At 34.6% G+C, this 23,805-nt stretch overlaps 1 protein-coding gene and 1 long non-coding RNA gene across 2 annotated transcripts; one reads left to right on the top strand and one right to left on the bottom strand.

The window, feature by feature from the left end:
• Positions 1 to 9,687: 9,687 nt before the first annotated feature.
• Positions 9,688 to 19,730, bottom strand: LOC143252038 (uncharacterized). The gene is made up of 2 exons (XR_013028799.1): positions 19,596 to 19,730; positions 9,688 to 10,197 (listed from the first exon to the last, which is right to left on the bottom strand). It is a non-coding gene; the product is annotated as an uncharacterized LOC143252038 (long non-coding RNA).
• LOC143252037 (uncharacterized) lies at positions 9,835 to 19,689 on the top strand. Its single transcript, XM_076503585.1, has 2 exons — positions 9,835 to 10,123; positions 19,561 to 19,689. The coding sequence occupies exons 1-2, from the start codon at positions 9,835 to 9,837 to the stop codon at positions 19,620 to 19,622; spliced, it is 351 nt and encodes a 116-aa protein (XP_076359700.1). The 3' UTR covers positions 19,623 to 19,689.
• Positions 19,731 to 23,805: the final 4,075 nt, after the last annotated feature.

Genomic DNA, 23,805 nt, shown 5'->3' with positions numbered 1-23,805 from the left:
ATTTACATAAACTCGTCATCTGATAACCTTTGTTCTTACGAATGTTTCAAGAAGTAAATAGATTAGTTTACTCTTAGAGGTAATCATAATCTAACAACTTTTGATTTAGTGTTAATATTTGTACAGGTTGTATTTATAATGAAGGTGTTTTAAAACATAACGCACACGCCGAATATTGTCGTAAAACTATATCAAATTCCTTATATTGATTTCTCACAGTGCAAGGAACGAAATATTTTAGTTTTTCAAGCTGCATATTGCATTTATGATTTTTTTTTTTTTTTTTCAGTGTTTTTAGATTGCAAAATAAAAACACAATTCGTAGTATAAATAGGTGTAACAACAAAATTTACAACAACCATACTTCCCCGACATAAAGTTTTATAAAGCTCTGCTGTGTGTGTGTGTGTGTGTATGTGTATGGATGGGTGGAAGTTACTCAACCTGGTCCGGTGGTTAGTTCCGGACTCTGGATCCAAGTTTCAGTGATTCGTGCCATGTTATTATTGAAAAAAAATCGCACTCCACTCTATAGCTCGTGGGTATGTTACAAGTTTGTTTGCTTTCAAATTTCGCGTAAAGCTACACGAGGGTTATCTGCGCTAGCCATCCCTAATTTAGCAGTGTAAGACTAGAGGGAAGGCAGTTTGTCATCACCACTTACTGCTAACTCCTGGGCTACTCATTTACCAACGAATAGCGAGATTGACCCAACTGTCAGAATAGTTCCATACACACAGTTATATGACGTCCAACAGTGCCAGCTGTTGGAACAACCTCATCACGTTAAGTGCCTCACGTCACTTTCTCTATAACCGTAATTAACATTTAGCCCAGAAGTGCTCTTAGTGGCACAGCGTTATGTTTACGAATGTAGAACACAAGAAATCGGGGTTAGATACCCGCGGTGAGCGGAGCACAGATTACCCGTTTCTACTAAATTTTAAACAATCGAAACAAATCAAACAAAGAGGGTAGGAAAGAAAGAATTTGTTTCGTTTTTGTTTTTGAATTTCGCGCAAAGCTACACGAGGGCTATCTGCGCTAGCCGTCCATAATTCAGCAGTGTAGGACTAGAGAGATGACAGCTAGTCATTACCTCCCACCGCCAATTCCTGGGCTACTCTTTTACCAACGAATAGTGGGATTGACCGTCACATTATAACGCCCCACGGCTGAAAGGGCGAACATGTTTGGTGCGACCGGGATTCGAACCAGCGACCCTCAGATTACGAGTCGAACGCCTTAACCCACCTGGCCACCCCGGGCCTCGGAAAAGAAAGAAATGCGACTTACCAGACCACATCAGGTGCTTACAGTGATTAATAATTTACAATGTGTATTTTAAGGTCCAAACCTGTCGTGATTTCTCCATTGATTGTGAGACCAACAGGTTTTGGACAGACTGTTATGCGTCTGTTAAGTCAAGTGATAGGTTTTGTAATGCCGTTCTCTTGGAATGGTTGAATATAGTTTATTAGTAGTGAAGGAAATGGTCAATCAAAGCAGAGTTTGAGATATCTATTAAACTGCTGTTTTTGTTTCCGTTACACTTTAAATCCTGTTGAGTAACTTTTCTTTTAGTTACGTTCTACATTCCTGTTTTGTTATTTTTCAGATTTATCTTCGGTGATAAAAGAATCTGTAATATCATCATTAAACAGTTGGTTCACTGTATAATATCGAACGTTAAATTGTTTTTCGTGACATAACATTTAATACACACCTAAATTACCTTAGCTGACTATATAGTGAGTTAAAATGGCTGAAAAATACCACAAATATGATTTAAAATTACCATCATTATAAGAGGCCTAACTACAAAACGGTACAATCTTAATCCACAATCTCTAGCGGGATGAAGGACGATTGCTCAATCTTCAACCACCATCGGGAATAATATATGTTACATCAAAACAACGACCAGAAATAATATACTACACTACCCGTTCGTGGCAGGGGTTTAGCTTGGAGAGATATAATAGTTGGGGAGAGAAGACTCCTGGCTTATCTCTCTCGAAGCTGAAATGTTTAGGAAACTAGAAAGAATGAAAGTGCAAACTGCATATCTTTTAGTTTGTTCCACTGACTCATCTGTTTCCCTGCTTCTTTTTTCTCCTTTCTTCATTCTATTTTCTGGCTGAGTAAAGGGCGTATCTCTCTATCAGTCCGTCAATCTCTGACTGGAATGAAGTGCTTTCTTTCCGTCCTTCTTTCTTTGGTTTGCTGACCCAAACCGTGCTAATAAGCCTTGAAATGCCAAACTTCAAAATCCACAACAGAAAGTACGGTAATCAAAGAGTGTAGTAGGTCTATATTACAAATTACTTTTGGTTTAAAAAAATAAGCCTATAATATAATCATTTTTTCTCTTGGTCTGTCACTACCTATTAATTGACACAATTTGTTTAGTAGAAGGCAGTTTCATTTTTAATTACCTCTGGTCATAGGTTCTAATAGTATCTTTCACTGAATAGCCAGTTCAAGAAACGGTATTTAATAGCGAACCCTGCCAGACGGGCATGTTTTACAAACTAGAAATTTTAGGGCTCAAGTAACCAACTGCTGCATTACACAATCGCTGTAATTTGTGTTAATAACCACACGTTACGTAATCACTATAAACTGTATAAAAAATGAACGGAATGTTTTACAAATACGTATGAAAAAGAACCAATGAATCTTGTCAATATATATTGTATAAAACAGTAGTAGTAAATAAATGTATGTAAACTTTATAACGATTCTACAGTTTATCTAGTAATAAATTATATATGATACAGGTTATATGGCAGTGTTTGTTCGTCATTAGGATATTTTTGACTTTTTTTTTATTCCATTTTGCGAATATAAAAGCTTTTTTTTCGGTAAGCAAGTAGATGGTAAATTACCTGAATCGAATATAAATTTATAAGGTCTTCTAAGCGGATAACACATAAATGAAAACTTTAAAATCCGCTAAAATTGATGCATCTTGGAGGAACCACTTGAAACATTCAGCAATGTGCGTGTACGGTTGAATATATAATCTTATATATTCAGTCTTTTACTTCTATTTTGTAACTCTTCTTTTTCTGATGTTAGAAAGCTAAGCATTTACGTATTGTATAATTCATAGTGTAGAAAGTTAAAGGTTAGTAATATGATACGAGAATTTTCACTCATTACAGCAACATATGGATGATAAACAACAGTTTAGAAGTAAACGTAATACGATCTCAGTATAATTCCACTTATTAAAATTCTTTGCTCTAATATATCTTTCCAATGCCTTGGATGCCAATATATTTATTTTAAGAACCCGTTTGTTTTAATCAGCAGCGTTTGAAATAAGCCAGAAATACCAAGATGAGGCTTGCATCAACAGAACTAAGTCAAGGTCAATCTACAAATCGATTAAACTATTATTATTATTATTATTATTATTATTATTATTATCTCAGAAATAAAATAGAATTAAACATTTATTTTTAGAGAAACACTTAAACAGGTAGTAGTTAAAGTAGTTTTAAACTTTACAAAGACTATTATTTAATTTATTAAATATTTACAAGTTATTACGTAATATGATTGTTTTTAACATACTAGTCCAGTAGCGTCGTTTCTCTAAATACGTATTATCTTTGCGTTAATAGAAAGAAACAGTTTCAACTTCAAATAAGTAAAAGCATTACATTAAATAAGTAAAAAATCATGGTCATTACTGCAAACAGCTCGCATAAACGCAAACTTTCGTCTAAACAGGGGAATCGTTTCATCCGATGGATCATAAGCATGCTTATCTGTTCGTCTTGTGACAGGACCACGTGTAGCTCAAACGTTAACGTGCTCTCATTGTGAATTTAATGGTCCATGGCTCTCGCCCTCTTGCAACAAAAATGTGCTTTGTACTTTGGGATCGTGGGCATACTATAGGTGTGACCGTTAAATTCAATCAGCTCTTCGATCACGATAAGAGTAGCCGAAGAGTTAGCGGTGGGTGCTGTTTCTGAGAGTTTCGAATTCGGAATGCTTTACGTGAATACATATACATACATACACAATGCTATTGCAAATTTTCTCAAACGTTGTAAAATATCTATATAAATAAAAGTTCACCAAAGTAAATGTCATTATGCCTGCTTTTCCTTTAAACTTCTACAACACCAGCAAAGAATATTGAAATTATACGTATTATCAGTTCTGTGTTTTGTCACACCAGTTAAACAAATAGCGTTTCGTCACACTAGGTATTGTACGTCACAGAACTTGAAACCGTTGGATTGTTTTAAAGACAAAACGCAAAGACAGTTTTCAACTTTTGTCTTCATGAAAAAAGGAATAATAATAGAATTATTTCCTTATTACATTTGAATAATACGAAGGTGTAACAGTACGTGTTTTGTGTTCCATGCTAAACATTACCTCTTTATATCATCTACTCAACATTTTTGTACCTATCTTACAGAAATAGTCATTTCTTCTACTAACTACAGAACATAATCAATGTATAATTGTAATTAATAGAAAGGCAACCGGTAGTGTATTTTTCTATAGTTTATTCGACTAGCACCAATTGTTATGGCCCTGCATGGCCAAGCGTGTTAAGGCGTTAGATTTATAATCCGAGGGTCGCGGGTTCAAATCCCGGTCGCACCAAACATGCTCGCCTTACCAGCCGTGGGGGTGTTATAATGTGACGGTCAATCCCACTATTCGTTAATAAAAGAGTAGCTCAAGAGTTGGCAATGAGTGGTAATTACTAGCTGCCTTCCCTCTAGTTTTACACTGCTAAATTAGGGACGGCTAGCACAGAAAGCCCTCGAGTAGCTTTGAGCGAAATAAAAAAAAAAAACACCAATTGTAAGATATTGCAAATAATACACGCCTAGTTTACTGATTTATTTCAGTTGTAATAAATTATCAAGTTTTTAAATATTTCTGTTTCTTGGAGAAGAAATAATTATCAAAATAATAAACACAACGTTAAACTTGCTGAAACCATCTTACACAAATAATTAGTATATCTGTTAGTTAATCTCGGTTAATGGAAGTGAGAAATTGTGCTTTTATGTGATAGAATATTCCAGCTATAGACATGTAACAAAAAGATAAAACAAGATAGTATTTAGTGCTTTAATTTAATAAAAAACATTGAACTTTCATCGGAAAATAGAATTGTTACAAGCATATATAACCATGAAAACATGGGACAAATTAGTTACAAATGTATTAACATAATTGAAGTAAGCTGTTGGCCATGGTGACGCAGAAGAAGTGGGCGACTTTGTGTCGAGATAAAATAGGCAAAATGTAACTGCTGTATAACCGTTATAGTGTAGCAGCAGGGGGTGTCTTATACACTGTCACGTAGCTAAAATACAATGTTTTATATCGTGGTAACTTAGTGGAAATGAACGTCTTAATACTTTGGTAATACAGCGTAGGTAGATTGCCACGTATGGTGGTAATATAGTGGAATGCAACTGCTTTTCGTTGTGGCAGAATAGTGAAAGTAGGCTATTTTATGTCATGGTAACAAACGAAAGTAGAATACTTTACTTTATTTCTTTCATAGTGTGCATGGGCTGTTTTATACTCTGGTACCAAAGCCCTACTTTACGATTAGGTAACATTGCGGAAGAAGGCTTCCTTTACCACATTGACGAAACAGATATAGGTTAGTTTCTATCGTGGTAACATAGAGGAAGCAGGCTGCTTTATAGCATGGTAATAAACAAATATTGACTGCCTTGTATATTATGGTATTGCATTTATAGCTCATTATACATAGCAATAGTTTTCTTTCCATTGCTGTAAAACAAAAACATTCATTTTTAAATTTATTTTTCCCTTTACAATAATTATATGACTCTACAATCTATTCACTAAAACGTTTTTCTTATGTAATAGACAATAGTTTTAACACTAATACATAACTTCCGTGATAAGTACATTTAGCTCAAAATACTTGAAGGTTTCTTATGTCGAAACAGGGGCGTAGATCCTGGGGAGATGGGGTATGGTGCATACAATAATCCACCCCTACAGTTTGGTCTGTTGAATTGTTTTATTGCATCACAGGCCTACAAATTGTGTTTTTGTTCTTGTGATTCTCATGTTCTTACCAATCGAAGTACATAATTAGGCCTAGATGTAGGCTTTTTCAGTAGTCGAAATGTACATCTTTAATATAGGCGTGCTTCTAAGCTTTTCGATCTAAGTGATAGTTCGTAAGTATCAGTCAGTAGGCCTAAGTATACATGCAAGTATCGTGACAACAAGATTACTCTGTGACTGCATGTTTACAGCTTTCAGGTTCACGTAATCAGAGATTACCAATTTGCAAATTGAACAGTCCACATAAGTGGTTGCAAAAATCATCTCCCCCCCCATCGGGTGTAAAAAATCTACGCCCCTGTATAATCGAAACCATGAGAATTGAAAGGAAGATAGAATGTTATCTACTGTTACAGAGAAAAAAAGAAATCTGTAAATGGTAGCTTAAAAATGAACAAGGATGGTAAATTTCATGTAGTTTCGGTAGACCAGCACAAGTTTTACGTCTACAACGTTCTAGCTTGTAGTTACAGTAGGGTTAAGAGTTTTCTTTTTGCACGATATAAATATTTTGATAAATTGTAATCATTGTTTTTAAAGTCATTGTTAATAAAGTTTACAATCTTCTATTTTAGCCATTATAATTTCATTTACACATATTTCAATCTTCCATTGTTTTGGATTTATTTTTATTTCCAGTTTGAGCAATATGCATTCGAGATTCGAAATATTAGTCAGTACCGAGTTCATATTTCCACATCGCGATTAAAACTATAAAATATAAAATATCAGCACAAATATTTGTGAGTTAAGTACTGAGAAGTGTACAAAAAAACAAGGAACTAACTGTTTGTTAAGTCTACAAAACTTTAATGAGGTAACATATATGTTACAGATATTAATCTGTGACGTAGAGGTTTAATGTCTTCTTTGATTGGTTGTACCCTTTGTTGTGGATGTAGTTTTGCTTATTGAAGGTTCATCAGCACAGCTTGGGCTGGCAAATCAAAGAAATACAAATGTTCCATAAAATATTTTATTTTCTTATCGAGACAATAAACAGAGCACCACACCTTCACTCATGTTTATTAAAACCGTTTTTGTACCCAATATCCAAATTGTCACACGGTAACTGCAAGGTTCGTGGTTTGAGACTCGTAACCATAAAACACGCGAGATGATTCGGAGCCGCGAGTTCGCTAAAAGGATGAAGACAAGTGTGTGTTTTCTTATAGCTAAGTCATATTGGGCTTTGGCTATATATTTGGCTGTCTGCTGAGCCCTCCAAGAGGAAATGAGCTCCTGATTTTAGCGTTGGAAACCCGTAGACTTACCGCTGTACTAGCGGGTGGCAAGGTGAAGACGAAATATCATTATTTGGTCTTAGAGAATAGTCTGTTTATTTAGAAACACAATGCTTAAGGAATAATTAACTTTCGTTTTTTGTCATATAAATTATGCTCCGCCTATCTGTGTATTCATCTTTAATAATACTATGCCTATCTGTATATTCATCTTTAATTTGCATTATGTGATTAACAAGAAATACTTTAGGTCCAATAAATTATAAACCCAAGAAAACAACTCTTTGGTGTGGTATTGAAATACACTATTAAATAAAATAAAAGTTCAGAAATACGTAATATAGTGAACAGAGTATATAGCTATTTCTAATGGACCAGTAAAAAAAAAAAAAAAAAGCGAAACGTCTCATTTTCAATTGCGTTCAACAAATAGGCTGGAGACGACCCTCCTGTTAATGTTTTGGTACAATGGTTCTGTAGGTTCGTGGTTCGTAGCCACAAAACACGCGGGATGCTTTGGAGCCGTGAGTGTGCTGAAAGGGTGGCGATGATTTCACACTGTTCGATTTTAGAAAATAGTCCAACCGTTGGACTTATCAGTTAAAAATTATGGATGACTAGGCGTAGATAATTCATTGCTTAGTTTTGTGTCCTGGCCTGGCATGGCCGAGCGCGTAAGGCGTGCGACTTGTAATCCGAGGGTCGCGGGTTCGCGCCCGCGTCGCGCTCAACATGCTCGCCCTCCCAGCCGTGGGGGTGTATAATGTGACGGTCAATCCCACTATTCGTTGGTAAAAGAGTAGCCCAATAGTTGGCGGTGGGTTGTGATGACTAGCTGCCTTCCCTCTAGTCTTACACTGCTAAATTAGGGACGGCTAGCACAGATAGCCCTTGAGTAGCTTTGTGCGAAATTCCAAAACAAACAAACAAAAGTTTTGTGTGAATATTCAGAAATAAATGATTGCATATTTTAGATGTGTGTTAGACGTAATTGTAAAATGCTGTTTGCCACAATGTGGAGATAATGAAAGCGTACTTTATTAAACAGATAATATTAGTAGTCCTGCTGTGATAATATGGTGATTCGAATTGTCATCGTACTAAACAAGCTTGCCTTTTCAGTTGTGGGGCATTATAAAGTGCGACCAAACCCACTATTCTTTGTTAAACTTGTAGCCCAAGAGTTGGCGGTGGGTCATGATGACTAGTTACCCTTCTCCTTCGTCTTTCACTGCTAAATTACTGACAGCTAACGCAGTTAGCTCTCGTGTATGTTTGCGCGAAATTCAAAATAAATAATCCTATCTTTTCAAAACTTGGTTTTATAAAAGACACCTAGTGAGCGATAACACAGGTTCTGGGTTTTAAGTTAATGAACATACATCCCCCCGCAGTTGTTGTCAAAGTTTTTTCACCTTTATTATTTTTGCTTGTTTGTTTTTCTCCTAAAACCTCCTACACACATACACGTATATACCTGAATTTTAGACTTTGCCCCATTTTATCCAACCACACCATTAAATATATACCTGCTTTATTGAAATATGTCTGTTTTTTTCATCCAACCGTACCAAAGATGAAAGCTTTTCTATGCCACTTCTGTGTACGGTACTTTTATAATCTGAACTTAACTAGCTTTCTTACTAATCTGTATTTGATTAAAATAAACTTGTGATAAACAACTGTAAAGATACAGAGATAACTATTACGTGACGAACCTTAGAAAAGGTCTGTTGGGTCACATTATAGCTAAATACAAATTCGTATATCTGAAGGTTTTGTTAAACATAACAGTATAATCGAACAGGTAAAGTGGTAAATATCGTATTATATATGCAAAATAATCTTACAGAGTTATCATCACTTATTAGAAGGAGCCCGGGATGGCCAGGTGGTTAAGACACTCGACTCGTAATCTGAGGGTCGCGGGTTCGCATCCCCGTCGCGCCAAACATGCTCGCCCTTTCAGCCGTGGGGGCGTTATAACGTGACGGTCAATCCCACTATTCGTTGGTAAAAGAGTAGCCCAAGAGTCGGCGGTGGGTGGTGATGACTAGCTGCCTTCCCTCTAGTCTTACACTGCTAAATTAGGGACGGCTAGCACAGATAGCCCTCGAGTAGCTTTGTGCGAAATTCAAAAACAAACAAACAAACAAAAAGCTTTGCGCAAAATTCAAAACAAACCAAGCTTATCAGAAGATCTCAGCATGGTTAATATTATCCTTAAGGTGTGATAAACCCTCGCGTGACTGTTAGAAGGTGGAGCTTCATGAACATTGGTGGAAGCTGCGACAGTTTTTAAAGAGACTACCAATAAGAACGAAACAAACTTTGACACAACACCTAGTATAAAACGCTTTAATATCGTGCACCGATAACAAAATACTATATTACACTTGACACAATCGGACAGTGGTATTGGAAATAGACGTCTTTCTTTTTTTCTTTTTCTATCATCATTTACGTAGTCGTTTGTTTCTCTTCAGTTTAGATGGTAATACCAGAGGGAATGGCTATACAAGTACTTGTATTCTTATATCTATGTGGTCTCCAGTTCGGGGCATCTTCGCACTATAGAGAACAAGAACCACTGTATTTGAATATCTCCAATATACTACTTCAGAATACGTCACCTGCACCTTTTTCTACCATCCTGTTCTACAAAAAATTCTTCGGAAATCTCCAGGCAGGCCCAAAAGTCAACATCAGTGAGCCGTGTGCTCGTGCTTCTCACTTGTTGGCACTCGCAACTCATAGAGAGGAATCCTGGGCTCTACGTAGTAAGTAAAACCAAAAGCGTTCTCTCTGACCTATATTCCATCATCTGAAGGTTTCTTCTGTCAGTTATTAAAGTCTATAATTCAAGATATAATATATAAGTAAGGGCTGACCCACTTACATTCTAATACAAGTAATAGAATTGAGGTTAGTATATCAGCTGTTGACAGAGAGGGTCACTACTTTACTTTTTTTTTTTTTTTTGTTAGACAGAGATAGTATATACATTGATAGGCTTGTATATGTTTGTCTACTTGTGTACATAACGCTCTTGGTGTGGACTGTAGTCAAATTACAACTACGCTTTTCTTGGCATTGATAATATATCTACAGTGCTTATTGATAACGTTGAGGTTAAAGTAGTAAAGAAAACACAGTTTATTTTACTATTTTTATTTGAATATATTTGTTTTGTTTAAACATACGTGGGGCACCTCAGTGATTAGGTTGTAATATTGAGGTTTTATAGAGCTAATATTCAGATTTGATCGCTGCGAGGGTACAGCTCTTAAACAAAAACAAAGTATAAGTGAACTCACAGTGATGTTGTTAAGCCTCATCATAGTTATGTTAGACGGAGCGGTATTTTACATTTCGCAAATGGAAAAAAAAAACACGAAAAACTGTACTCTAAGTTCTAAAAACATATTTACGCTTAAGCCTTAAACGAACATTGTTTTATATAGTAAATATCCTTAAAACATGCTTAGAATGTCTATCAACACATGTTTAAACTAGTTCACGAAAGACAGTTTCACTTTTACTTTTGCGTGTGAAACTGGAAACTTAAGTAACGAGGTTAGAAAATTTAAAGAATTTCTTTACATTTTTCGTGACATTGTAGCTTTAAAATACTACACACTTTGTTTAGTGAATCAAATACATTTGTATAACATTATAAGATATTAGAGGTCAAGAAGACTGGAAGAGATTTCTAAGTTCATGTCAGTTTTTATCAAAACTTAGTTTTTTGGATTTCCTAGGTTCATGTTTAAATATTATGCTACTTATTAAGGGGATCCGTGAGCATATGTCGCCTGCATTATTTATATAAAGTTACTGTGAAATTATGGTAATTAGTAGAATATTTTAATTAATAATTTTTATTTGTTCGTTGCAAAAATTAATATCTGATCTTAACAACCCTTAACAAGTATTTTAAATGTCTTGGTGAGACCATATTTAAGTTCAATGATTTAATTACAAGGTGAATAAATTTTCCTTTGTATAAAAAGCATAATTATAGATAATTAATCTTTGAATGGAATCAGCTTAGAATAAACAGGTTCGCTGCGTTAAATTGAATGAATTATCACATGAAGCTCTGATTTACGAAGTCACTTTAATACACTTGTAATGAAATTTCGCGCTGTTGAAGTACCTTCGTGTTGACTGCTGTTTTTTTAATTGAATAATATACAAAACATGGGGTTATATGGTAATAATTAATCTCGGTTTCTAGTGGTGTGAGTCCGCAGATATGCCACTGTGCCACTTGGGGCATACACGGTAAGACTGTATGACTGTCTAGAAATTACAGTAAAGTTCATGTTATATGAGTAACAAAATAAGCTTAGTTTACGGATTTGAAATTCATGGTGAGAGGTAACGAGATGAAATTGTTTTATTTTAAACATCTGATGTTTATTGTGAGAAACAACAAAACGTGTTTTACAGGTTAGGAATTCGTGGTGAGACGGAAAAAAATGAACGTTCTGAGATATGAAATTCATGATAACAAGAAACAAAGAGGGCGTTTTGTTGATTTTAACATGTCTTACGGATTTGAAATTCAATGGAGAGAGGTAAAAAACGAACATGTTTTCTCCATGGTGAGAGGAATTTAAATAATCTCATGTTTTTCATATTTGACATTGTGGTCAGCAGCGACAAAAGCCATATATATTTGAAATTGGTAGTTGGAGGCAATAACTAAATATAAGTTGCTGGTTTGATATTTATGGTATGGAATAACAAAACAAATGTCTTTTAAATATTTGTAGTAAATTGTGAGGGGTCACAAAACCAACTTTTTCTACAGGTTGAAAATTCATGGTGAGAGATAAGAAATGAACTATTGAAGAATTAAAACTTATGTTAAGACGGAAAAAATGATCATATTTTACAGATCTGAAAATCATTGCAAGAGAGAAGGAAAGCAAGTTATACCGAGTACAATACATGATGAGAAGCAACTAAACAAACGTGTTTTATAGATTTGAAATTGGTCTAAAAACAAGAAAGTGATCATTTTTTTGCAAAGTTTAAATTCATTTTGACATGCACTAAAACGAACCTTTTACACGGTTGAAATTTAAGGTAAGAAGCAACAAAACTAACTTGTTTAACAAAGTGGAAATACAGGTGACAAGCAAGTAGGCCTGGCATGGCCAAACGTCTTAAGGCATACGACTCCTAATCTGAAGGTCGCGAGCTCGCATCCCCCGTCGCGCCAAACACGCTCGCCCTTTCAGCCGTTGGGGCATTATAATGTTACGGTCAATCCCACTCTTCGTTGGTAAAAGAGTAGCTCAAGAGTTGACGGTGGGTGGTAATGACTAGCTGCCTTTCCTCTAGTCTTACACTGCTTAATTAGGGACGGCTAGCGCAAATAGCCCTCGAGTAGCTTTGTGCGAAATTAAAAAAAAAACAACAACAAAACAAAGACAACTAAGTTTAAGAAACTTGTTTTACAGACGTAAACTTCAATGTAAGAGACAACCAAATTGTCCTATTCTGCATATTGGAAATACGTGGTGAAAGGCAAAACAGTTAAATTATTTTTAGGAGGTGAAATTAATGATGAAAAGCAAAAAAATGAAAGTATTTGACAGATTGAATGTCTGGAGAGACAATAATTTTGAAGTTTTTTTTTATAACTTTTAAATTCGTTGTAAAAGGCAAGAAAAATAATATGTTATACAGATTTGTAATTCATCGTAAGAGACAACAAAACTTATTCTTCGGGCTGGAAATACATGGTGAGAGGCAAGAATGTGAATGTGTTTCAACGAAATGGAATTTGTTTTGAAGAGGCAAGGAATTCAAAAACGAACATGTTTCACACAGTGGAAACATCGTGAGAAGCAGTGAAAGTAGAAGGTGTATTACATATATGAAATTCTTGGTAAAAGACAGTAAACCAGCGTAATTTACAGATTTTAAATTCACAGTGAGAAGAAACGAAATGTAAGTATTTTACAGATTTGAATTTGTATTGAAACAAAAGTGTTTTACAAACGTAAAATTCATGGTGAGAACAAATTTTTTTTTTATTTGCTTATTGTTAAGTACAAAGGTACATCAAGGACTATCTGTGTTGTATCCACTACAGGTACTGAAACTTGGTTTTTAGTATTATAAGCCTCGAGACTTACCGATGAGGTTCTATTGGGAGAAGAAACAAAGAGTCGTATTTAATATATTCGAACATCCTAGTGAGAGATTTTTGTTTGCTTTAGCCCAAGCTACACAGTAGGCTGTCTGTGGCATTCTCACTTCGAGTGTCGAAGCATACTTTAATATTATAAGCTCTTATACTTATCACTCAACCGCCAGAGGGCCATAGTGAGAGAAGCAGGACAAAGGTATTTTACAGATTTGAAATTTATCGTGGCAGGGATCAAAATATAACTTTTGAGTTAAAGTTTAGAGGCATTAAAACGAATGTGTTTTGGAAAATTAAACTTCGTGGTGAAAAGGTAACAAAACGAATGTGTTTTCATCTTTAAACTTCATGTAAAAGGCAAGAAACTGATCATGTTTTGCAGAGTTTAAATTCATTGTAACATACACTAAAGCAAGAAGCAACCAAACGTATGTCTTTTACAAAAATGAAATTCATTGTAAAATGCAGTAAAATAATGTGTTTTATACTTTTAAAATTTAAAAGGAGAAACACCAAATCATACATGTAATTTACAGATTTAAAGCTACTTTTTAGAGGCATCAAAACGAATGTTTTAGAGAGTTGGAATTCCTAATTAGAAACAAAAGGAATGATTTAGAGAGTTGGAATTCCTAATTAGAAACAAAAGGAATGATTTAGAGAGTTGGAATTCCTAATTAGAAACAAAAGGAATGATTTAGAGAGTTGGAATTCCTAATTAGAAACAAAAGGAATGATTTAGAGAGTTGGAATTCCTAATTAGAAACAAAAGGAATGATTTAGAGAGTTGGAATTCCTAATTAGAAACAAAAGGAATGTTTTAGAGAGTTGGAATTCCTAATTAGAAACAAAAGGAATGTTTTAGAGAGTTGGAATTCCTAATTAGAAACAAAAGGAATGTTTTAGAGAGTTGGAATTCCTAATTAGAAACAAAAGGAATGATTTAGAGAGTTGGAATTCCTAATTAGAAACAAAAGGAATGATTTAGAGAGTTGGAATTCCTAATTAGAAACAAAAGGAATGATTTAGAGAGTTGGAATTCCTAATTAGAAACAAAAGGAATGATTTAGAGAGTTGGAATTCCTAATTAGAAACAAAAGGATTTTTTTAGAGATTTTAATACGTGTTAAGAGACAAGTAAATAAATTTGTTTTCAGGTGTTAAATTCATCGTGATATGAAAATCAAACAATCCGTTTTTTCAGATTTGAAAATTAAAGTCAGGTTCCACGAAATTCACATATTTTGCAATTTTAAAATTAGCGGTGAGAAGCTATACAACGAATGAGTTTTACATGTTTAAAATTAGTGGAAGAAAAAATAAAATGACCTTATTTTGCAAAATTTAATTTGTAAAAGACACTAAAACGAAGATATTTTATGAAGTTGAAGTTCGTGGTAAGAAGCAACAAAACAAACTTGTTCAGCAGATTATATACACATGGTAAAAGCGAAGAAGACGAATGTATTTTTAAAATTTGATATTCATTATGAGGGATGATACGTGATTTAGAATTTAAAAGTAAATGTGAAACGACACAAGTCAAACACATTTTACACACTTGTAATTTTTGATAGAGAGATGCAGACGGAGTCTTTACGGGTTTAAAATTCATCGTAAGATGCAAAACAACAACAAACAAACAAACAAACAAACAAATGCGAACATGTCTTACATATTTGGAATTTGTTGTGATTGGCAACAAACCAAACCTGATTATAAAAATGAAATTCATGACGTAAAGAAACAAAATGAACACATTTTTGAAAATGTAAAAGTCGTTATGACACACAAACTGTGATGAGTCTTAGAAAAAATTCATGGTGTTGGTGAAGTCATTATATTTTTCAAAGTTTACATTTGTGGTACGATTACATAAACTTAAGTGTTTTAGAGATTCGAAATTCACTGTCAGAGGCTTCAAAACAAACGGTCCGACATGGCCAGGTGGTTAAGACACTCGACTTGCAATCTGAGGGTCCCTCTAGTCTTACGTTGCTAAATTAGGGACGGCTAGTGTAGCTTTGCGCGAAATTTCAAAAATAAACAAACAAACAGATTGGTGAGAGGAAAGAAAACGAACTTGTTTTGATGAGTAGGAATTCACGTTGAGAGGTAACAAAATGAATGTATTTAAAAAATTTAAATTCATTATGATATGCAGTAAATAATTAAACGTGTTTTACAGGTTTGAAATCCGTTACATGAAACAAAAAAACTAGAACTTGTTTTCATCTATAAGTTTATGCAAGAGACAAGAAAACGATCGTGTTTTGAAGTTTTTGAATTCTTTGTAGCAAGCACTAAAATGAAGATATTTTATTAAGTGGAAATGTATAGTGTTTAGCAACAAAATGAACGTGTAATGTATAGTGTTTATCAACAAAAGGAACGTGTTTTACATAGCAAAATTAATGATGAGATGTATGATGATAAAGTGAACGTGTTTTGCAGCTTTAAGATCTACGAAGCGAAAAACAAATATATTTTACAGATATGAAATTCATTGTGTGTGTGTTTTCTTATAGCAAAGCCACATCGGGCCATCTGCTGAGCCCATCGAGGGGAATCGAATCCCTGATTTTAGCGTTGTAATTCCGTAGACTTACTACTGTACTACCGGGGGGCAAAATTCATTGTGAGGGATGATAAAAGGAACATGTATAAAACTGTAAATATCAAGTTGAGACGAAACAAATCTAAGGTAATTTATGAATATATGTTTTACTATAAGTGAAAACTAGAGAAACGTCCATTAAAGATTTGAAATTCATTGTTAAGGTACAAGAAACCGAACGTTTTCTTCAATTGAACAGACGGTGACAGACACTAAACGTTAGTACAACGATAAGTCTACGGATTTACAACGTTGAAATCAGGGGGTTCGATTCTCCTCGATGGACTCAGCAGATAGCCCAATGTGGCTTTCTTATAAGGAAACACACAGGCACTAAAATGGACGTTTTTCATAGTGTTCAAATCTTTAGTGAGAAGCAACAATTTTATTTTTTTTTTTTTTTTGCATAGTGAAGTTCGGGTGAGAGGGAATAAATACGTTTTACAGCTTTGAAACTTTGACTTGTTTCACGATTTGAAACCCATGGCCACAAGCAAGGAAACGAATGTGTTCTACAGAGTTGAGAACATGGTATAAGGTACTTAACCGAAAATGTTTTACACATTCGAAACTCACGTTGAAAGGCCATGAAGTGCAGGTATTTTCACATCGTTGTAAGCGGGCAATAAAGTGACAGTATTTCACAAGCTAGAAGGAACAAAATGATTTATTTTATAAAGTGAAATGCCCCTACTGGCAGAGCGGTATATCTGCGGACACACTTCGCTAGAAAACGGGTTTCGATACCTGTGGTGGGCAGAGCACAGATAGCCCATTGTGTAGCTTTGTGCTTAATTCCAAACAAACAATAAAATGAAATACACGTGACATACAATAATAAACGTGATTTTCAGACTTGAAATTTATAGTAGAATTCAAGAAAACAAACGATTTTACTAATTTAAAATTCGTTACGAGAGTAAGTAAAACGAATGCATTTTACAAATATAAAATACATTTATATTTCACCTTTCATCCAGAATTTCAAATTCATAAGACACTAACTTTATCGTCTTTTATCATTAATTTTAAATTTGTGAAACATGTTTGGTTTGGTTTGAATTTCTCGCAAAGCTACTCGAGGGCTATCTGTGTGTGTGTGTTTTCTTTTAGCAAAGCCACAAAGGCTATCTGCTCAGCCCACCGAGGGGAATCGAACCCCTGATTTTAGCGTTATAAATCCGGAGACATACCGCTGTACTAGCGGGGGGCGGCTATCTGTGCTAGTCGTCCCTAATTTAGCAGTGTAAGACTAGAGGGAAGGCAGCTAGGCATCACCACTCGCCGCCAACTCTTGGACTACTCTTTCACCAACGAATAGTGGGAATTAACCGTCACATTATAACGCCCCCACGGCTGAAAGGGCGAGCATGTTTGGTGCGACGGGATTCGAACCCGCGACCATCAGATTACGAGTCGAGTACCTTAACCATCAGGCCATGCCGAGCCTGAAACGTGTAAATAATCATGTTTCTCATCAGAAATATCAAATATGTAAAACTATTGAATTTCATTCCTTTTCTCAATAAACTTCAAACATATCAATCATATTAGTTTTGTAGTCTCTTACCATCAATTTCAAGTCTGTAAAACCAGGTTTTTCTTTACTCTCATTACGTCTTTCAGTTGCCTTTCACCGATAATTCAGCTGTCTAAAATACGATAGTTTTGGTGCAAACTATAATCTTGTTGTAACTTCTTATCGTCAATTAAAAATCTGCAATAATACATTTATTTTATTTATCCTCACCAAGAATTTGAAATTAACATTTTTATAGGTTTAAAATACGTTGTACGAGACGACAAGGTTATACATATTTGAGAGACAGCAAAGACAGTGAGAAGCAACAGAGAGAATGTTTTATGAAGTTTGTATTAATTTTGACGCCTTTCATAATGAATACATTGTAAGTATTTCAAGTGAATTGTGAGAGGCCAAAACTAATTAATGTGTTCTACTGACTTCTAATTAATGAGGAGAAGCAGTAAAACGTGTAAACAGTGTTTTATTATTGTTATTAAAAGCTACAAAATAGGCTATTCGTACTTGTTCAACCGCACGGAATCAAACTCTGTGTTTAGCCTTGTAAAAGCAAAAATAAACAAATAGATACTACAGAATTAGAATTTATAGTAAGAGAGAAAAAACGAATACGTTTTACCTAATTGACGTTTATTATGAGAGGCACCCCCAGTGGCACAGTGGCATATCTGCGGATTTTTCCTGCAAGAAACCGGGTTTCGATACCTGTGGTGGGAAGAGCTCGGATAGCCCTTTGTATAGCTTTGTGCATAATAACAAACGGCAACAACAACCACTGAGAGAAGCAGCAAAGTAAACTCATTTTATAAATCTGCAATTCATGTATGAGTCAACAAGGCTAACGTGTTTTAGAGATTTGAAGTTTGCAGTGAGGGGTAAAAGAATAGAGCTTTTTACAGATTTGAAATTGAAGGTAAGAGAGAATAAAACTACTATGTTCTGGAGACTTGAAATTGAAGATGAGAGGCAACAAAATAAACGTTGTTTACAGATTTCGTATTTATTGTTAGAAGCATCACAGTTATCGTGTTTTAAGGTTTTCAAATGCGTGGTAGGAAGCAAAAAAAATTCAGTTATTTTGACAATTATAATGGCGAACGGCAGCAAAATTAACTTGTTTTGAATGTTTTAAAGTCATGGTGAGAGGAAGCAAAATGAACGTGTTCTAGAGATTTGAAAATAATAGTGAACAAACTTACTGTATTTTACAAGTTTGTACTTCATAGTGTAAGGTAAGTAAACGAAAGTGTTTTGCAGATTTAATATTAATTGTGAGAGGCACTTTACGCGTTTCAAATTCGTTGTGAGTGACAACGAAATAAACAGTTTGTAGCTTTGAAATTTATTTGGAAGCAACAAACTGAACAATTCCAGTTTTATTTATTAAAATCACCTATTTGTGGTGAACAAAACTGAGAATTATGGCTTTCATCAAAACAAACGTTGCTTTCTCGTTTCATGTTATGTTTAATGGTTTGTTTTGAATTTCGCGCAAAGCTACTCGAGGGCTATCTGCTCTAGCCGTCCCTAATTTAGCAGTGTTAGACTAGAGGGAAGGCAGCTAGTCATCACCACCAACTGCCAACTCTTGGACTACTCTTTCACCAACGAATAATGGGAATTGACCGTCACATTAAAACTCCCCCACGGCTGAAAGAGCAAGCATATTTGGTGCAACGAAGATTCGAACCCGTGACCCTCAAATTAAGAGTCGAGTACCTTAACCCACCTGGCCATGCCATGGTTGTAGTTTAGAACCGTATAATACAACTTTGCGTTGTTGTTTCAAGCTTATTACGTAGGTATTCGTATTTAATAAATAAATATTTTGAACATTTATTTCATAATCACTTTAATATTATTACATTACTCCTTAAACGGTCATTTTTAGAGAAAGAACGTTGCATATTGTTCAAAGAGCCTTACCTGAAGAAGATATCAGTTGGGAAGTGAAACAAAATATGAAAGTTTATACATATATAAGAAGAAGGTGGTGAATGTCAAGCATATTCATTTGCTAATATATATTTTCTATTACTGTTATTATCTCGACAAACAATGGGAGATTTAAGATGATAAAATATGAGCTTTCAAAAAATCCGACTTTTGTTTTTCTACTTTGTAATGCACTGCCGTGTTTTCACCTCCATTATCGCATGCTTCAGAGTTCATAGTTCCAAACATTGTTTAAAATCCGTTTCGGTATACACTTGCTTATCGTGTTATATATTATAGTTTATCGCGGACGAGTCTCCGATTTACTGTGTTATCTACACTCGGTATTAAGATTTCAAATAGCCGGAAATTTTAATTTGGAAGTGAATTAAGTGTTAATATGTATTAAATTTATATTTTGCAACACGTTTGATAAACACACACCATTTTCTTTCATAACACAAACATATTTTATTATACAACAAAACAACAGTATAATTTCTAGTAATGATTATTACAAATAATTATTAATATAAACACATTTTACAAATTCACAAACAATATTCTGTCTGGTCCAGAACTAAATGTTTTATCGACAGTCCAGGTTCAAGAAGTGGAAATTACTTTTATGTTGACACACAGATCCACTTCGTGCGTGAGTTTTTTTTCTGCTGAAGTTGTGTAATAGCTTCGTGGAAATACAAACGTTCGAAGTTCATTCTCTGAAGCCCAACGGCTCGTAATCTATCAAATATCTGTATTTTCCCGATAACTGAGCGTTAATTACAATTTCCGAGGCTTATAGTACACTGAATCTAGAGACCAAACAATATTCTATTACTGTGCTTGGCGCTTGGAGCGTTGATTTACATACTTTAAGGCGATGTTCTAGAAAGTTGAGTTGGTAACAATACTGACAACCACGTTTCTAGTTCTTAACGCTCATCGTACCTTGATGATTCTAACGGTCGAGAATTTTCTACAAATTTGAAGAACAGGCAGGACTTGCGCAATACACATCCAACATGCATCAAACTGAAACACACGCAGATATTAAAACAAATGTGTAACAGTAAATCCGTTATAATCGTAATAAGGAAATAATGAAAATACGGAAATTCAACAACATAGAATTTATAAATAACATGCAACAACAACTAAGTCAAGATCTTGCAACTGATTTATTTAAAACAAACATGTTTTTGTCCATTTCTTTTTTGCCTCAAACATAACATTGTGTTGTGGGTAAAAGTTTCAGAGGCAGCTTTTACTTTAGCTGATGAATTTCACATTATTTTACGCACTCGTAATCGGAGGGTCGCGGGTTCGCGCCCGCGTCGCGCTAAACATGCTCGCCCTCCGTGGGGACGTTAAAATGTGACGGTCAATCCCACTATTCGTTGGTAAAAGAGTAGCCCAAGAGTTGGCAGTGGGTGGTGATGACTAGCTGCCTTCCCTCTAGTCTTACACTGCTAAATTAGGGACGGCTAGCACAGATAGCCCTCGAGTAGCTTTGTGCGAAATTCCAAAATAAACAAACAAACAAATCCTCTCCAGCCATACTATTTATGAGAGGTACACACATACTCATTATGAAAATTTTAAATAATTTAGTACCTGCTGAGAAATCCTGTTCACGCTCACGTGCGTTTAAATGGGCCTTTAAAAAACTTGTTATAGTTATTTTTTGTTTTAGTTGTTAAACACAGTGCTGTGCCTACCTTAGGGATCAAACCCAAATTTTAGCTTATAGGCTCCTAAGCTTATCGCTGAGCAACCGTAGAGACCTCTTTGACAAAAAAACACTAAATAAGTTGATACTGTTTTTCTTTTGATAAACACAGTCCTATCAGATAAAGAAAGTTATCACGTACAAGTTATTCTGTTGTTTATAGTTTACAACGAGGTTTAAAGATGTTCTACTGAATCATGCATCATCCGGTTTAATTAGTGTTACTATTAATGTTTCGTTATTTTATCGGAACATTTTACGTCGGATTTACTTCTAGGTAGACGAGAAGTATGCTGATTTCCTTTTGTTCTCGTCTTGTAAATTTATAGTCATATGAAAGTCCGATCAAAGTTCCTATTTTATTAATGTACCGTTTCCCTATTTTTTTTTCGCGATTTTAGCATAATACAAATTGAAAAAAAAAAGTATTTATTCCGACTACATGTTTAACATCTCATCCTTTGGAAATTTTTATTAATTAAACAGTAATTTCAAGTTCAATGGATTTTAAAACTTTGCGTACCTCTTCTCTCTCTTTACTTGCAGACTCGTGTATTTCCGTCAACTTATATGGACTTTAATTGTATATTTATCTCTGACTTATGAAACTGGAATCTGTAATTTCCTGAGAAGTTTAACGTTGTCACTGTCATTCAATATTTCACTTTTTGTTTTTCTTATTTTTGCTTACCATTAGATAAGCACATAAACACATACGAACATAAAAAAAGTCGATATTTTCATGTGGGATTCTAGATGTTGGATGGGACTTAGCGTTCAGTTCTATTTGTTTATTGTTCTGTCTCAAAATTATTACTTGTAAGACGTTTTTGTTTAATTCTGAAAATACGCTATCCTGGAATGGGATGATTCCAGAAACATTGTTAATTCTGGAAATACGTTATCCAAGATGTAGCTACCCTGATATTCGCTTGTTACAGAGACAAGTTAATTCTGGAAATAGGCCCGGTATGGCTAGGTAGTTAAGGCACTCGACTCGTAATCTGAGGATCGCGGGTTCGAATCCCCTTCGCACCAAACATGCTTGCCCATTCAGCCACGGGGGCGTTATAATGTTACGGTCAATCCAACCATTCATTGGTAAAAGAGTATCCTTAGAGATGGTGGTGGGTGGTGATGACTAGCTGCCTTCCCTCTAGTATTGCACTGCTAAATTAGGTGCTGATAGGGCAGATAGCCCTCGTGTAGCTTTGCGATAAATTCCAAGCAAACCAAACAAAATTCTGGAAACACATAATACTAGATGCAACTACCTAGGATGATATAGTTCCAGAGACACTGGAATTAATACGGCTACATGTTTAACATCTCAGTGGAAATGTGCAGATGATACTATTTGTTAACTTGGCAATAAATATATAAGCGTAGAGTTACAGAATTTGATATAGATTCGTCTTTATTATTTGTGACGTTCTAATGGGTTTTTTTAGATTATCACTGTGAAGGAATTATTCTTTATATAAATATGGGCTGAAAATGAAGAAATTTAGTTGACAGTAACAAGAGGGTTTGAATGTTAATAATTAATTAATAGTTCTAGTTTCCATTTAAAAAACAACCACGTATGAAACTGGACCTAAATCTAAATGTTTCTTTTTGCGTTTGCTGCTTGTTTTTGTCATAATTTGAGATAACTATATTTAGTGTTTAAGCTGGACAGATTATATGTCATTTTGACAAATGTCTTATCTGCGCTCTGAATCTTCGATATTACTTAATGTACTTGTTTCCTGAGTTCAGACACTCGTTAGTTTACTTGTTATATCTTTTATCTTTATTTTTACATCGAACTGCCTTTAATATGTAAAACGATCATAAGGCCATCCTGAGTACACTCGGTACATTTAATGTCAGGATATATTCTCCAAGTGAACAGAGAGAAACGAAATAAAATACTGACCATAAAGTAACAGAAGGATGAATTTTGCAGAAACCATAGTTTAAAAAAATAAAATCACAGTAAAAACACTTGGTGTATGTAAAATAAAACTATGTAGACAGTCCAGTAATAACGCCAAATATGACATTAAAGTGCATAAGAAACCAGAAAAATAAACATGTAATTTTTTTTTTCAAATATATTGAACAGAGTAATTCGCAAAAATAAGCAGAAAAGAACCAACAACAAACTTTCATTTCTGCAAATCTCCAAGGAGCCACTACTGTAAGTAATGCACGTATATTTTGTGTTCATGATTTTGCTACCTATCCAAAGCAGAGAATGATAATTACACATATTTGTTTTATTATAAGGTGATTAAGTCCATAATGGACTAAAGTGATAATTGTTGTAATCAGCCAAAAATCGTTATTGAATATCGATCAGGTTGATAATAATTGGATATATAAAACTGAATTTTCTGATGAACAGCAACACGTAAATCGTAAGACGAAAATATTTTTTTTTATAGCAAAGCCACATCGGGCTATCTGCTGATCCCACCGAGG

Source organism: Tachypleus tridentatus, chromosome 6 (genome assembly GCF_004210375.1).
Source record: "Tachypleus tridentatus isolate NWPU-2018 chromosome 6, ASM421037v1, whole genome shotgun sequence".
Taxonomy (NCBI): Eukaryota; Metazoa; Arthropoda; class Merostomata; order Xiphosura; family Limulidae; genus Tachypleus; species Tachypleus tridentatus.
The sequence above is the reverse complement of the archived record's forward strand: the minus strand, read 5'-3'. Positions and strand labels throughout refer to the sequence as shown.